The sequence below is a fragment of the Manis javanica genome, chromosome 4, assembly GCF_040802235.1.
Source record: "Manis javanica isolate MJ-LG chromosome 4, MJ_LKY, whole genome shotgun sequence".
Classification (NCBI taxonomy): Eukaryota; Metazoa; Chordata; class Mammalia; order Pholidota; family Manidae; genus Manis; species Manis javanica.
Window position 1 is genome coordinate 30,195,294 of NC_133159.1, and position 15,984 is coordinate 30,211,277.

General features: G+C 44.4%; 1 protein-coding gene across 29 annotated transcripts in view; it reads left to right on the top strand.

The window, feature by feature from the left end:
• The window catches only part of MACF1 (microtubule actin crosslinking factor 1), a 471,369-nt gene that overhangs the window by 249,014 nt on the left and 206,371 nt on the right, over positions 1-15,984 (top strand). The window contains exon 1 of one of the 29 annotated variants that reach the window (XM_073233672.1): positions 6,017-10,538. The exons of the other annotated variants lie outside the window; for them this stretch is intronic. Within the exon in view, the coding sequence (XP_073089773.1) occupies positions 6,942-10,538 (3,597 nt within the window). The 5' untranslated portion in view covers positions 6,017-6,941. Of the gene's footprint in view, positions 1-6,016; positions 10,539-15,984 lie in introns of those variants that run through there. 29 annotated transcript variants of the gene reach the window in all.

The following is a 15,984-nucleotide window of genomic DNA, read 5'->3' on the forward strand; positions in this document are numbered from 1 at the left end:
ATCCATTCAAGTGTACCATTTAGTATGTCTATTGTTTTATAATTCACTCCCAAAGGAAGAGCTCTGCTTTTGGTCTAATACTTTGCATTCAAACCTAAGTTGTTTATTTGTGATCAATGTAAGAATTGCTTTAGTAACAAAATGAAAGACAATTTTCATAAATCTTTTCCCTCTGTATTATTTATTTTACCTGCTTTTCTGATACTGGAAAAAGAACCCCCTACAGCAAGATTCCTTGGCAATTCAACCCAAGGACCTGTTTCATGGAAATAGCCAAGCAACTTTGTGAAGCTGTCAATTTGTGAAAGTTGTAAAGTCGTATAAACCTAGAACTGGGAAGATTATTCTCAGTCCCAAGTGAAAACCCACATTGTCACTCTCTCAGCAAAGCCTCCCCAAACACCTAGGTCACATTGGGTCCCTTGACCTAAGCTCTCATAGCACTATTTGCTTTTCTTTCAGAGTGCTTATTGCAAGTAAATTAAAATGAATGTTTATCCCCTTTACTAGAATGTAGGCTCCTGACACGTCTTGTTTGTCACTCTCTCTCTTAGTCTCTGGCATAATTTAGGACACATAGTAGACCCCAATACATTTTGAACAAATGAAAAGAAATAAGAACATATCTTAACCAACTTACTTGCCTTAAGAGGACAGAAGAGGAGCCCAAAGGACAAAGAAGGACTGGCTTGCCTCTGGGCTAGCATCAGGATAGCACAGTATCACGTAAGCCACAAGAACAGTCTTGAGAAGGGAGGACCAGTACTTACATTCTCATCGCTACTTATCCTTAACCACCTGTAATCTGACCCGGCCCCCGTCACTGCACAGAATCTGTTCTCTTAGAGCATGCACTGACGTCCTAGTTGCCAAGTCTGGTGGCCCTGTCTAACTCGTTGTCCTCCTCATCTGTTACACAGCCTTCAACATCATGTCTTGTTTCTTAAAACCCTCCTGGCCATTTACTTTCCTAACACTGTACTCTTTCCATTCTCTCTCTGACTACTTTTCTGTTTTGTCCTGAAATTCTCTCATCTGCCTCTTCTGCCCCCTCTCCACATCCCCTGGGATGTCCAACATCTTGCTCTTCTGTGGGAGAAGGCTTCCAAGTCTGCATCTCTACCCCGAACATCAGTCTTTTTGTGTGAGGGGCCTTTAGGGACACTTCCACATGGGTAGCCTTTGAATACTTCACACTCAGTATGCTCCACATTGCATTTCTTTTTCAAGTATTTTCTTCCTCCCTGATGCTCTTTTGTAGTACTGTTGTGCCCCCAGTAACCCAAGACTAATACTACAGCCTTATTTTTAATTTATTTTGCCCTCTAACCTCTACTTTCTCACTAGTCAGTTGTGAAATCCGAATATTCTGCCTCGGTAGTTTATTACACAGCCCCTTCCCCCTACTTGTAAGTTCAGGCTTTTGTTACCTCTTGCATAACTGTGTGGTCCTGCCTGCTCCGCCTTCAGTCTTCCCTGCCTATAATCCGTCATATACATACTGACACCAGTGCAGTATCAGCAGACCTATTTAATACTGTGTTACTTTGAACAAGTAAGTTACCACCCCAAGCTTCATTAATAAATTAAGGATTTGGTTTTTTTAATATGAAATAACATATATTAAATGGCAATTGAATGAGCACCTAGTCCCAAATTCTTAGGAAACTTTTCACACACCACTTAGTAACTCACATGACCATCCAGTCAGCTTAAAATAAGTAAATCATGATGTCATAATGGTTTTCTGAATATAACATAAATTCCCGTTTGGCTTTCAAGGGCCTCAGTGAACTGGCTGTGAGTTACTTGCCTTTCCCTTTCATACACCCTTTACTTAAGCCACACTAACTTCGAATTTGCTTCTGCAGGGCTTAGGTTTCCTGCCTCTGACCTTTCGCTTAGAAGGCCTTGTCTTTACCATCTCTGAACATCCCAGTCCTAATGAGTAAATGGTGATTCCCTCCATAAAGCTTTCATTTCCCCCACCTGCCTTCCTCCCACTTGTATGTCAGGTCTTTTCTAACTTGCAAAGCCCCGTGCTTTGGTCACCACCACTGTTGGTGAGTAGCTAAAAAAGGGATTAATATACTGTCTTCTGAAAATTCTACAAGCAGAAAAGGGCTTTCAGGGGTCATGAGAGTTCCTGCAGAGTGTGTGGAAATTTTTTCATGGTTTCAGGAATATGCAAGGGCTCAAGTAGCATCAAAATCTTTAGTATCCTGTTTGAAACAAGTTTCACATCATGCTGTATTGCTTAATGAGTCACTCTTTAGTCTTCTTTATATAATAAAAGCACCAAAGGATGGTAGCGACTGATGCCCAACAGGTACAGATAAAACTGTGGCATTTACACTTGCCACTTAAATAAATGCTTGTAAAATCTTGAGAAACTAAGATGAAAGGCACTTTGTAGATTTAAAATGTGCAAGATCTAGAGAGTCTACTGTATCCTCCTATAATCAGAACTAATCCACTAAGAGAGAGAAGTGGATTAAAAGGCATCATAAAATCTGAGGAAGTATGGATCTCTGGTCCTCAGATTGTCCTACAGGACCGGGGATTTAAGTCTGGAGTACAGGCAAAGTGCCAGGCCCAAAACTTGGAAAGGGAGCTGTGTTAGGGTGCGAGGAGACTCCACCCGGCTGTCTTTAATTAGGAAGACAGCAGAAAAAGCCAGGATTGTTCTTCTAAGTTCACTGAAGGAAAATCTGACACCAAATTCTGTTAGGAATTTCAAAACAAGTAGAGAACTCTGTAGTCAACTAACTGGAACCCAATTTGAAATTTGGTTTCAGCACATACATTTGTAGTTACAAAAGTAGGGGAAGCATCCAGACAGGTTCTCAGAACCTCTCTGTACTGCTTTTTAGAAAGTTTACACACAGCATGTGAAATGAACAGATGCTTTTTTTTGTTGTTGGAGATATCAGAACAGCAAGAGGCTGAAAGCTGTATCAGGTATTTATTTCAGTCACTGAGATGGCTATTGGCAGAGTTCCACATACCAAGACTAAGAAGAAATTCATGAACAGATGAAAAAAATAAGGCATGGAGGGAAGAGACCTTGTGCTTCCTCTCTTGATTTCTTTCTAAACACATACTGATGATAAAAAAGGAGGAAAGCGTTGAGAAAGCACTCTCTGGCTTCTTTTGTGGGAGGTGGGGGAGAGAATTGGGCAATTCTTTATGTAAACCTTTCTATAAGGCTGTGTTTGAACTTTGGGGAGGTTCCACTGTAATATTCTCTAGCACTTTAGAGAGAGTATGACTTAAGCTGGTAAGTAATTTTAATCTGAACTTCATAGTTGCCAAAATGCTCCACTTATTTATATTACAATATAGAGCATTGGTGAGAACAAGGTACAGCTAGATTTGTTTGGGGAGGAAATAAGAAAAGACTGAATTGATTGGTACCTGACTTGTTGAGGAAACAAGAAAGGAATTTCTGGCCATCAAGTTTGTAATTCCACATCAAGATCACTCTTTACAATAGATAACCACCCATCCAAGTCCAGAGCCAGAATTCCTCAGATTCTTCCAACCAGAAGGGCCCTGGCACACTAAACAGTGTGTTATGACATCTGAACACTTTAAGGGAGTGTATTTGGCCAGGGAGATCTGCTAGTGAAATTGATCTGGCTTTCCCTGGGTTTTTCCAGTTGTACTGAATAATTAAAGGAAAATTAAAACCCTTTTTTGAAAATTAAAACCCAGTTAGATTCCCTGAAATGTCAAGTTTCCATCTGATCTGTAAGCTGATCAAGTTTTAGGATCATAGTGTGTCAGAAGAGTTAAAATTCATCCTGAACAAGCTGATTGAGGATTTACAAATCTGTTGCCCCAGACCCTTGCCAAATGATTGCTTGAATTTCTGCTCAAACAATTCCAGGATCAGTAAAGTTATCATTTTAGGGGACACCCTATTCTATGAATAACTGTGAGAAAGCTTTTTGTTGGTTAGAAATCTGCCCTCGGATCTTAGTGTGCCAGCCTAAGGAGACATCCCAAACAAGCTTCCTTCTTCCCACGTCCGAGGTCCTTCAGATACTTCATATTGCCTAGAATCTGCTCCAGGTCAAACATTCTTGGTTCTTTCTACTCTTTTTTTCCTCAGAGGACAAGGTTTTTAATGTCTTTCAGTATAGAACCAGGAGGACTCAGGATTCTGGGGCAGCTACTTTAAAAATGTTAGAACTGAAGAATATTAAAGTTAGACCATCAAGACACAACCTAGTCTCCCCCTGCACCTTTCAGTTTACAGATGGGGGGAGAGTCTTTTGGATTTGAGTGACCAGAATTGATCAGCAGCCTCTTTAGAAGTAGGAAATGAAATGTAAAACATTTTGCCAGTGGAAGGTCTTTTGTTCATTAGTTGCTTAGTTCTGGTCACAGACTTCAGCCCACACCTCATTTTTGACAAGGACCTCTCTGGCTCCCTAAGAAAGCCTAAGTTTTAGCTCATGGTTTCACTACCAGATCTCCATACATCAACTGCTGGCTTCACAAGTTTTATCATCTATATCGATCACCTGGTTCAACAGAAGTTCAGAGATTTTAATAGATTTTTGGGGTTTTTTTTCCTTCATAAAATCAGAAAATGACCATCACAGAGGGAGCAGGATATTGCACCTTTTCAGAAGTGCCGCTGCCTCTGGTGGACAGTTTTCCAGGCTGCTCTTTGTTCTTTGTTTAACAGTCACCAGGTGACTAGGTGGCTTTCCTAAAGGCCGAAAAGCTGTGGATGGGATTTTGGACCACCCTTCTTTAGTATTTTCCCTTTGGAGACTTGAAATACAGACCCAGCTTCTCAGCTGGCCCCCAGGATGCTCAGGGCTCCGGGGTGTGCGCAGCAGTAAAGGATCCCAGGTGTTTGGGCATGGGGCACCGCTGCCGGGAACTCCGCCGCCCCCTCCCGGCCCCGATTCCTCAAGCACTGACACAACTCGGTTCTGTGGGCCAAGAAATCCTGGTGGGAGAATGCAAGATCTGATGTACGTGCGAAGGGGAAGAGAGAAGGTGCCTAGAGTTTATCCAGTAACTTGGTTTCTGAGCGTGACTGAAATCCCTTCGGAACTAGAATGCCGGGTCTAAGGTTTGTGTTGTTGGGCCCGGCAGGGGTGTGCTAAAGATGACACTGGAGGGACTTAAGACAGCCTTTGGCGGCAGAGCGGGAGCCGAACGGGATGCAAGCGGGATGCAAGCGGCCCGCACCCTTCGGCAAATGGGGCACCGACTGGCCCTTGCCAGAACCCGCTAGCTCGGGGGAGGCGGGGGCGCCCCTTCTGGGTTCGCTCGCCCTCGGGATGGGCGACGTAGGGACTCGGCGGGGAAGGCAGGGGGTCGGGCTTGCGGGAGGAGGGCGGGGCTTTCCTTTGTCAGGGGAATTGCGCGGCGCGGCGGAGCCGAGCGCGGTGCTGCCCCCTCCCGGCTCCCTCTCGGGGGGCGGGGCTTTCCCGCTGGCTCAGGGGTGCAGTGGGCGTGGGCTTGGTGAGCCGAGCTGTTGGCGCCCAGGCTCGCGAGCCCCGAGCCACGCGAAGCCCCTCCTTCGGGGCCTCGGCCTCCAATCGTCTCCGCCGCCCCCCGGCCTTTCCGCTCGGTTCGCCGCTTTTCCCTGCCCCTGCCGCGGCTCCGCCTCCGCCCTCCTCCCCTGGGCCCTCCGCGTCGCGCTCCCGGGCGTTCAGGGGGGCTGCCCGGGCGGGGCGTCGCGGCGCAGCAGCGCGGGGAAGGGGGAGGAGAGCCGCCGGCCAGCCAAGCACTTCCAGCGAGCGGCGGGCAAACGGGCCGCGCGGCGCGGCGGGGAAGGCTCGCCCCCGCCCGGCCCGAGCGGAGCCTTTTGTTCCCAGCCAGAAGTTTGCAGCTGCGGGCGGGGAGGCCGGCGGGGCCGCAGGGCCGGCGGCGGCGGCGAATAGAGGCGGCTGCTTGACATGCAGCCCACGGTGCGGCGGCTTGGGGCCGGGGACTGGCGGCGGCGGGGGAGGCGGCGCCCACAGCACGCGCGACTCAGCTGCCGGAGGGACAAACTAACTTCCTGAGCGCGGGATCTGAGGCCGGCGCGGCCGGGAGCCACCTGCCAGCCTGCGGTGAGGTGGTCCTGGCCCTGGGGGCGCGCGGCGCGGGGGAGCGGGGCGCGCTGAGCGAGCACTTCCGACAGACAGACCGACCCTTGGCAGCTGCTGCAGCCTGCCGGCCTCTCAAAGACCGGGTGCCGGGCGCCACTCGCCTTGTTTTGCGGCCACAGCGCAGGGCTGTACTGGGAGCCACAACAATGCCATGATGTTTTGGAGACAGGAAGCCCCGAGCTGGCCCCGAATGAAGGACTTCCTGTGTTTAAAGTTGCAGGAATATCCGCCGACCAGCTCAGTTCAAATACAAACACCCAAACCAGGGAGGACGAATGGCTAATTCAGACCAGCTGGACTCTCCAGGGCTGGAACTGAAGATAAAATGAGAGGCATTCTTAAGAGCTTGGGCCATACTTGAAGACTAGAGGCTGTACCATTGTTATTAAAGGACACAATTGGTATAAATCCTCTGGTTCCAACTCTGCTTGGGTGAGAAATGAGTGGGACTAAATATTGAATAAGACTTGTCAGTATCAGGTGATTTTATTTTAACTGACTGAATTGAAAGAGCAGTGCTCTTTAAAAAAAAAAAGAACAAGAAGCCATACAAGGAATTGTTTTATGCTTGTTGACAAAATTACACCACTTATCTGCCTGCAGCTATGAGGCTGCTAGCCGGTGAGGGAAAAGCTGTTCCTCTCAGACCTTCCAGAATGGTTTCAAAGTGGGACTTCCTTGCATTTCTGGGGGGGCAGGTCCAGTTGGTGGTTTGTGATTAAGAACACGTAAAGGGATTTTTAACTTACGCAGAATGCATTTTGGGGGAGCCTATGAACAACTTTTCAAAGGTTGATTGTTCATCTTGATTGAAGAAGTATGGGTAAGCCACTTAGCAGGCCAGACTGTTTAAGGCAGAACCCCACTTGCCTGGGGAAAGGAGAGGAAGAGGATGGCTATATAGAGGATTGTTATGTTCCACAGCGATCCATATATGATACAATGAGGATAAATGAACAAATTGACCAGGGGTCAAAGCTTAATCAGACTTCAAAAAGTACCATGGAAAAGATGGAAGGAAGTACTATATCCAGCAATGGTACATTAGGGACAGCACCTAATGTTTTTGAATCTAGAGCATCGGAAGGCAAAAAGTTGGATGAGAGGATAATATTTGATGCACTAAAGCTAAGCAGTGATGTACAGAAGTCAGCACCTGTGCCACCCAGAAGACGACCAAATGCAGAACGCAAAGACAACGTTAACAGGAGATCATGGAAGTCCTTCATGCCACCCAATTTCCCAGAATTTGCAGAAAGGATGGAAGCTTCTCTCAGTGAGGTTTCAGAAGCTGGTGCTTCAAATCCTTCCTTGCAAGAGAAGAAGGAATCCAGTTCTGCATTAGCAGGAAGTTCTGGTCAGTTAGAGTCAGTAACTTTGGAACATGTGTCCAAATCCATAGGTATTCCAGAAGTGCCGGATGTAAAAAATTTAATTGGAGACTGCCGATACTTCATATTTCAGCCGCATGGTAAGAACTCTCCCCCTGATTTCCAGCCTCTGGAATCAGAAGCTGCAGCAGCAAGTGGTAACACAGATGTGATGCAGGAACACAGATTCTCAAGTGCAACCTGGCCCAGAGCCATGAAAAGTTTGGCTAAGGGAGGCTTCAGCGAGAAGCAGCACCCCCTTGGGGACACAGCTTGTACTGTGGAAATGCCACCTCTCTCCCCTTGCCTGAGTGAAGAGCTGTTGGATCCAGAACTGCATATTCTCATAACCCCCAGCCTGAGAGAGAAAACAGAGTCTGAACTAAAGTTTGAGGAGGATGAGCGATGGATCATGATGGAGGCTGAGGAGGAGTGGGAGGAAGAGAAACTGTCAGAGAGAGGGAAGACTTTCCTAATGGCAGATGAAAAAAAGAACAGCCTGGCAGATACCTCTGAAGAAAGAGAACAAGCAAACACTGTAGCAGTGGCAGAGGATGGAGCTGATGGCTCAGCTGCTGTCTTGAGGACTTTTGACCACCTAGCTCTTGGTCGGATTTGTTACTCTGATGACCTCCAGCTAGCTAAGGACCATGTGGCTTCTGTTCTCAAGGATACACCTCTTGATTGCAGTTTTGTTCCCACAAGTGAGAGTGCTGTAGCTGAACTGAAAAACAGAACTGCTCAGGGGCTGGAGGGTCTTGTTTCTGATTTAGAATGTATTATTGGTCCTATTGATTCAGAGCAGCTCTCTGACACAGATTCAGTGCAGATGTTTCTTGAACTTGAAAAGGAGTGTTTATGTGAAGAAGGAATAACTCCTCCAGTTGAGCTGGAGAATCAAGCCTCTTCTGAAGGGCTGGCCCCATCCCAGGATGCAGAAAATTCACTTGTAATTCATCATTTTCCAGGGGCTGCCTTAGAAAAGGAACACGAAGGCCTTTTAAATATAAAGGTAAAGGACTATGATACTGGATTGGATTGTGAATATTTTAATGCCCTGGATTCTTCTCAGGTGCCTAATGCTATGGAACTTAGTGCCCACTCTGATACCATGAGGGACATTTTCACTGTTAGTGAGGAGGAGTATGAAAAAGTGCCTTTTAGCCCCAAGATTGAAGGGGAATTTAAGTTCAAACACCCAGCTGATCTGGACTCACTAGGAAAGCTGGATGCAGGAGGAGCGCCCACCTCTGACTGCAGGGCTTCTCATGAAGAAAACTTACCAGGCGAAGCTGAGCTGGCCAAAGAAAATGGCAATTTGTTCCAGGCAGACTGCAGTCAAATTCAGGGGAGTGTTGAGAGGGTCCCCCTCAGTTCTACTTTTAGCTATGAACTAGTAGATGTTACCTCAGGATCTGAAGTAGGGATGTTACTGTATGATTTACTAACAGATGAGATTCATTTGGAAAGTGAGAAAGAAAATAACAGTCTGAGTTCCTTGGAAAATGTGGACCCTTGGGAATTGTCCCCAAACAAAGTTTGTGATGAGAATGGTGAGGTACAAGAGCTGGCTTATGAGGCCAAGCTTTCAGAGGACCAAGCCCCATCTTGTTTTCATAACGACTTCCCCGAGCAGCTCTTCCAGAATCTCCAGAGGACATCCCCAGAGTCAGAGATTCTGGGTCTGCACCTGCTGGTTGAAGGACTGAGACAGGGCAGAGATGGAATGGAAACTGTGAATGATACAAAGCCCATGCCAAGTGTGGCATCATTGGAGGGAGAAGAGACAGAAACAAGAGATTCGCATTCTTTGCTAAATATCTTTATGGAGGAACAAGTTACCAACACTAGTAATACCAAACCAGTTTTGAAGGAATGGTTACCCATCCCACAGAAGCTTGCCTCAGCTGCTGCAGGGCCCACTATAGAAGAAGATGCTCGAGATGCTGCAGTACCCTTCCCAGAGGTGGACGTACCGATTGCTTCAGTGTTCACCATAGAGAAGGATGTTCCAGTTGCTGCAGTATCAGCTTTAGAAGGGGCTGCTGCTCCAGCTGTTGCAGTGCCTTCTTCTGAGGGGACTGTTTCAGCCACTGCAGTGCCCATCCCAGGGGAGTCTGCAACCCCAGGGGAGCCTACCTCCCCAGCCGTTGCAGTGCCCACACCAGGGGAGTCTGTATCCCCAGGGGAGCCTGCCTCCCTAGTCACTGCAGTGCCCACACCAGGGGAGTCTGCAACCCCAGGGGAGCCTGACTCCCCAGCTGCTGCAGTGCCCACCCCACGGGAGCCTGCCTCCCCAGCCGCTGCAGTGCCCACACCAGGGGAGTCTGCAACCCCAGGGGAGCCTGCCTCCCCAGCTGCTGCAGTGCCCACCCCAGGGGAGCCTGCCTCCCCAACCACTGCAGTGCCCACCCCAGAGGAGTCTGTCTCCCCAGCTGCTGCAGTGCCCACCCCAGGGGAGCCGGCCTCCCCAACCATTGCAGTGGCCGCCCCAGGGGAGTCTGTAACCCCAGAGGAGCCTATCTCCCCAGCTGCTGCAGTGCCCACCCCAGGGGAGTCTGCAACCCCAGGGGAGCCTGCTTCCCCAGCTGCTGCAGTGTCCACCCCAGGGGAGCCTGCCTCCCCAGCTGCTGCAGTGCCCACCCCAGGGGAGCCTGCTTCCCCAGCTGCTGCAGTGCCCACCCCAGGGGAGTCTGCAACCCCAAGGGAGCCTATCTCCCCAGCTGCTGCAGTGTTCATCCCAGGGGAGCATGCCTCCCCAGCTGCTGCAGTGTCCATCCCAGGGGAGCCTGCCTCCCCAGCTGCTGCAGTGCATGCTGTGCAGGAAGTGTTCCCTGCTGGCATACCCTTCCTGGAAGATACTGCCTGTGCTGATTCAGTGCCTATCTCAGAGGAAGGAACTCCTGTTCTGGAGGAGGCTTACCCCACTGGAATGTGGATCAAGGAGGACCTTGATTCCCCAGCATTTGGGATGAAAGAGGTGACTGGCACAGTGCTGCATGGAAGAGTGCCTCTGGCTGAAACCGATGGATTAAATTCAAATGAGGTAATTGTTGCTCATTTTGTTGGGAAAGGATCTGGAGAGTAAAGTGAGATTTGCAAGTTCCTGACTCGGTGGTGATTAGAAAGGGCACAGAGAGTCCCTTTGGTTCTTTTTGGGTCAACTGGGCTCCTCTGGTCTTTCTGTTGAGTTTATAGGGAAAATACCTTATTTGCATCTGGTGAAAAACTTTACAATTCATACTCCATTTTTTAATTCAGAGATAGACAAGGCCAAGGAGAACAGATATAAGCAGTTGTTAATTTACTTTCTGAAAAAGATTATCATCAGGAAAGGGTGATTTTGCTTTTGAAGTTTACAGTGAGCATGTTCTTGCCTAAATAAAGAGGCTGGTTATTGATTGGTGGTGACAGCAGTCAGCTAGAGAAGCAGAATGTGGGCTTTGGAGTGAGACTGGGGATAGTTCTTAACCATTTTGGGAAAATTATTTAGATGTTCTGAGTCTCCAGTTTTCTCATTTAAGGCAGAATCCTTTGAGGATTGTGAAGATAAAATAACCCATTTAAAGCACCAAGTGTATAAGATTTCGGTCACTGTCCATATCCTCCCCTTTCCCTTTCAAGTAGAGATATATCAGTTAAAAGAATTTGCCAAAACAGGTTGGTTGAAAGTAATACACAGATGTGTGAATAACAGCTTTTTAATACAAATGTGCATTTCTTAAAGCCAGAATGAGGCATAGTAATATTAATGAAAAAGAGGTATTTTAGTCAGCTTGTCAAACTTTGTGTCCTGAACCAAGTCTCTTTACTTTCCAGGACCTCTTGTTTGTTAATCTGTAAGAGAATTGGGATAAATGTCATCCCAGGTCTCTCAGCTCCAAGAAATCTGAGACTCTTAATGTTGGAGAACAGAATGTGTTAGGAAACTGTTGGAAACTGATCACATCCTTGAGCACTCCTGGTCAAATGCTTTTGAGATCAGCTTTCTACACTTCACTGCCCTGGTGTCATTTGGTCAGTGGTGAGGAGTGAGGGATTAGAAGTTCACTCTAATCTAATACAGTCAGGGATTACTTGGGTGTGAAGGTCGTTTTGATATTACACCATTCCCAGGATCCAGAGCAGTGCCTTACTCATAGTAGGCATTCACTGTTGACGACTGAATAGATGAATGTCCATTTCCTGAATTCTACTGATGTTGTAAGAAAGATGGGTTCTCTCACCCAACCCATTGCAGAAGAGCCTTTCGGGGCAGCCTTAGGTGGTTAGAGCACTAATTAAGCATACAGCTACCAGTAATAAAAAATCATTTTGATTGTGGGCCATAAGCTGCCAAACTATCACAGATCCTTCTGCTTAGCTGAATAGTGGTAGTGTCACCTTGGGCTTTATCATCAATTATTTTGTAATGTAGCATCCTATCAAATTAGAATATATCCCCTTTCAGAGTGATGGGTTTGATTCAGTTTTCTGAGGTTCACTGACTGTGGGATTAACACCAAGATCCCAATAACCTGTACAAAGTCATCAGCATTCTTGATTATACAGAATATTTCTAGTATAAAACCTATACAACAAACTGGATTAAAGTTTTAATGTCCAATCATGTCTGCATAAAAAAGAAATATGCAGAGAAACCCTTAATATCAAGCTCTAGGATCTGTTTCTCCATCTACAAAATGAGTAGATGGGGCTAGGTTATTTCTAAGGATCCTTCCAGCTACAGGAGGTAGTCATTTTATGAAATATTGCCCGATAAAAATGACAGGAGAAAGAAATAGTAGCCCAGCTTCATGTCCATCATCTTTGAAGCATGGGCAATTTGTAGAATATCTGGAAACAAGCAGATGCCTACATTGTGTACAAAAGGATAAATCTAAGCCATAGTCCAGTCAGGACTGTTAACCAGTGAGAATATAGAGAGGCTATTTTGAAAATACTTATTGAAATAAGACAAGTATCATTTAAAGGTAACATGAGTATACAGATTTTCTAAATTGGTGAAATATTATTGAGAAAAAGAAGCTATTCCAAGACAAGAAATGTATGAATTTAATTTCTTTTCAAAAGGGTTCCTAAAGGCAATTGAACTTGTTTTTATACATAAACATGTAGAACTCAAATGATCATATGCAGAATGTGATTTAGCATGAACTACTTTACATCCTCTGAGTGTGTACAGATATATACATATATACATGGTTAAAATAGAAGCTTTCTAATAGCAGTAACAATAGAGTTTGGTGGAAGAAGCAAAATGCCAGAACTTGTTTGCTGTTCCTGTCATGAGATCCTAGGTCCACTAAGAGCAATCTCTGGTTATTTAAACCCTCTTCTCACTTACTTCCTTAATCTTATTTCCAGTCACTGGTTCAATGGAAGAAAAGACATTTTGTATGAAATAGGGGTTTTATGAAATTAGAATTTGCCAAGAAAGTCTTTTTAAGCAAAATTTGGGAAGCCCCACAATCTCAGTTCAGTGTTTGAATGCTCAGCAGATAAGCAAAACCTTTACAGATTTGTTTGCTTTCCCTAACATTATTTCTATAGAGGGATTCATTTGCTCTCTGGATGAATATTTATTGCATACCTACTCTGTGCCAGTAATGGGGCTCCTGCAGTGAATAGAATTGGCATGGGTCCCTGCCCTTGTGGAACTTACACTAAAGTGGGAGGCAGACATTAAGCAAAAATGACACAAATATATAGTGATAAATTGCAGCAAATGTTTTGAACAAAAAATAAAGGCTATGATAAACAATAGGGGTATTTAATTTCAACTGGTGTCAGGGAAAGGATTTTGAAACTAAAACCTGAAGGATAAATAGAAATTACTTAGGCAAAGAGTCATGGGGAAGATCATTCTAGACAAAGGAAATGGAAGCTGAGAAAGAGCTTGGTGTACTATAACTATAATAGGCCACTGTGAGCAAGGGTTCCAAAAAAGTAAATCTGGAGAGAGAGGAAGGGGCCAGATGAATCAGGACTGAGAAGTCCTCCAAAGGATCTAAACTTTAAAAGCCATGAGAAGCTATTGAAAAATTTTTTCACATAAGGGAGTGAAATGATTTCAGTTACATTTTTAAAAAGTTACTCTCAGCTTAAAAATAGAGAAAACCAGTCCACACTGACAGTAAACATTCTCAAAATTATTTGGGGTTTACAAATCTCAGATTTTGTTTGTTTTATATTTTATTAGTTTGTATGGTAGTAGTTGCCATGGAATACAAAAAATACTGGTTTTCAAATTAAGAAAAAATGTCACTGGCTACTGTGTGTAGAATGGATTGTAGGAGATTAAGGACAGAGTAGTTGGTTGGTTACAGCCTGCTTGGTTACTACAGCTGTCCAGGTGGCTTGGACTAGAAGTTGTCAGTGGATTTGAAGACAGGTGGATTCAGAATGTATTTTGGAGGTAGAATCAACAAGACCTGATAAAAGCTTTTCTGCTGGGAGGGAGTTATGTTGTCAGAGGAGAGTTATCAAAGATGGCTTTGAGGTTCTAGTTTGTACAACTGAGTGAATAGGGAGAATAGTAAAATGTTGATTTGGGGAAGAACATTTTGGGAGAGAGGAAAGTATGAGGTACTGTTCAGTTTTGAAAGGGTTCGGCTTGAAATGCCTTGTAGTTCATTTGTATGGTAGTAGTAAGAAAGTAGTTGGATACACAGATTTAAACCTCAGAAGGCAAATAGTTGCTTATGGTTGATATTTTAAAGCCATAGGAATGGATGGGATTGCCTAGGAGAGAGCATAGAATGAAAAGAGGGCCCAGGGTCCGGCCCTTATCCACACCCCCAAAGACTAACATTTGGAGATAACAGAAGAAGTGGAAGAGAGCAAAGGACATCAAAAAAGCATCATGTAGAAAAAAAAAGCATCATTTAGGATGAAAACTAGGAAATGATATTACCCAGATTAAAGTGTTTTAAGAAGTTCTTTGGGAAATTTTCTGTTTTATGGCCCTGTTGCATCTTACAGCTTTGCAATAATTTTTACTAGTGTTCTGCTCTGGGCAATGTCTATTAGCTCTGGTTAGTTGATAACATGGGACAATACCATTGAAATATGAAGGAGTAGAGTAGGAATTTTAATGTATCTAAACACTGATTTGGCAAAACAGCTTTATTTGAGAGTTGAGAGAAGGGAGCATGTGTTTTCAGATTTACTTGCATTAACATTCTGTTCACTTGTGTTCAGAATAAATATTCAGATAGTATTTATATAGAGGTACTTTCTTATATTTTTAAACTTCCAAAAAAAGATGATACAAATACTCAATTCCTATGAACTTGATCCAGAGTAAAGATGGGAAACTGGGAAGAATCTCTAATGCTTCTGTAGGAAATTTCACAAATCCAGTTTTTTTTTTTAAAGAATTAGCTCTGTTATATGAAAGATTATTCCAGTATTGGAATTATTTGGGGTTTATAAATAATTTTACTTTTCTGTGTCATTTACATCCTCACCTAATAGAAGATCTTACCAATACAGTAGGCACTAGCCACATGTGGCTGTTGACCAAATGAAATGTGGCTGATGTGGTTGAGGAACTGAATTTTAAGTTAAATAGCCAAACATAGCTTTCTAAGTATTGGACAGCACAGAAAGAACTCAATGAATTTAAATGTCAGTCATAGTATAGGACAGGATTTGATTACTGAGTGAAAGGGACTTAGACTTTTACTTCAGTGTGGACTTGACACTTTCCCTTTGTACCTTTGGCTTTCCACTTTCTTAGTCTTTTTATCCCCCTCCCCCCACCATTTTGTTGCACCCAAGCACTTAAAACATGGGAGTTGTGGATTTTTCCCCCATGCTCTGAATTTTCTGCAGTGAAAACATCTTTAACACAAAATGGAACCATGGCACTTGCTTTTTCTGGAAACCATGTTGTTGTGGGAAGTGGTCAGTTTTAGCTGAACTGCCTTGTAGTGTTGCCTAACAAAATGTGGTATAATCAAATTATAGCATAAAATGAAGCCCACTAGTAATTACCTTTGTAACCTTCCTTTTTCAGGAACCTCTGGGGCTTATTTTTTTCTGATGACTCACTTACCCAGCTGTAGACCATTCTTTCTAGAATCAGTTTTCTAATCCTGCTGTGATTTGTGGTCTGAAGTAGGCCAGAATTAGTCTTACCCAAACTTACAATTGTCTTTTACATTTATTTTTGACTTATTCCATTTTCTGTCATCCTTTGGCCTTAATTGACTCACCTGTCTCACTGAAACTGAAGAACTTTTTATGGAAGAAAAAAAAATGTAAATAGATCCAGACTAGTAGAATATGACTGATTTTTATTTTATAATTGAGAGAAACCTGATCTCAGGGACATACTTCATTCTTTTTCTTAATACCATTACAGTGGCAAAAGTACTGTTCTCTTTGTTTCCTTTTAGAAATTTCTAAGTCATAATAAAGTTTAACTGCAGCAGAAAGAAACATGTTACACTCGTTGACATTGTTTTGAAATTTTGTTTCATGGT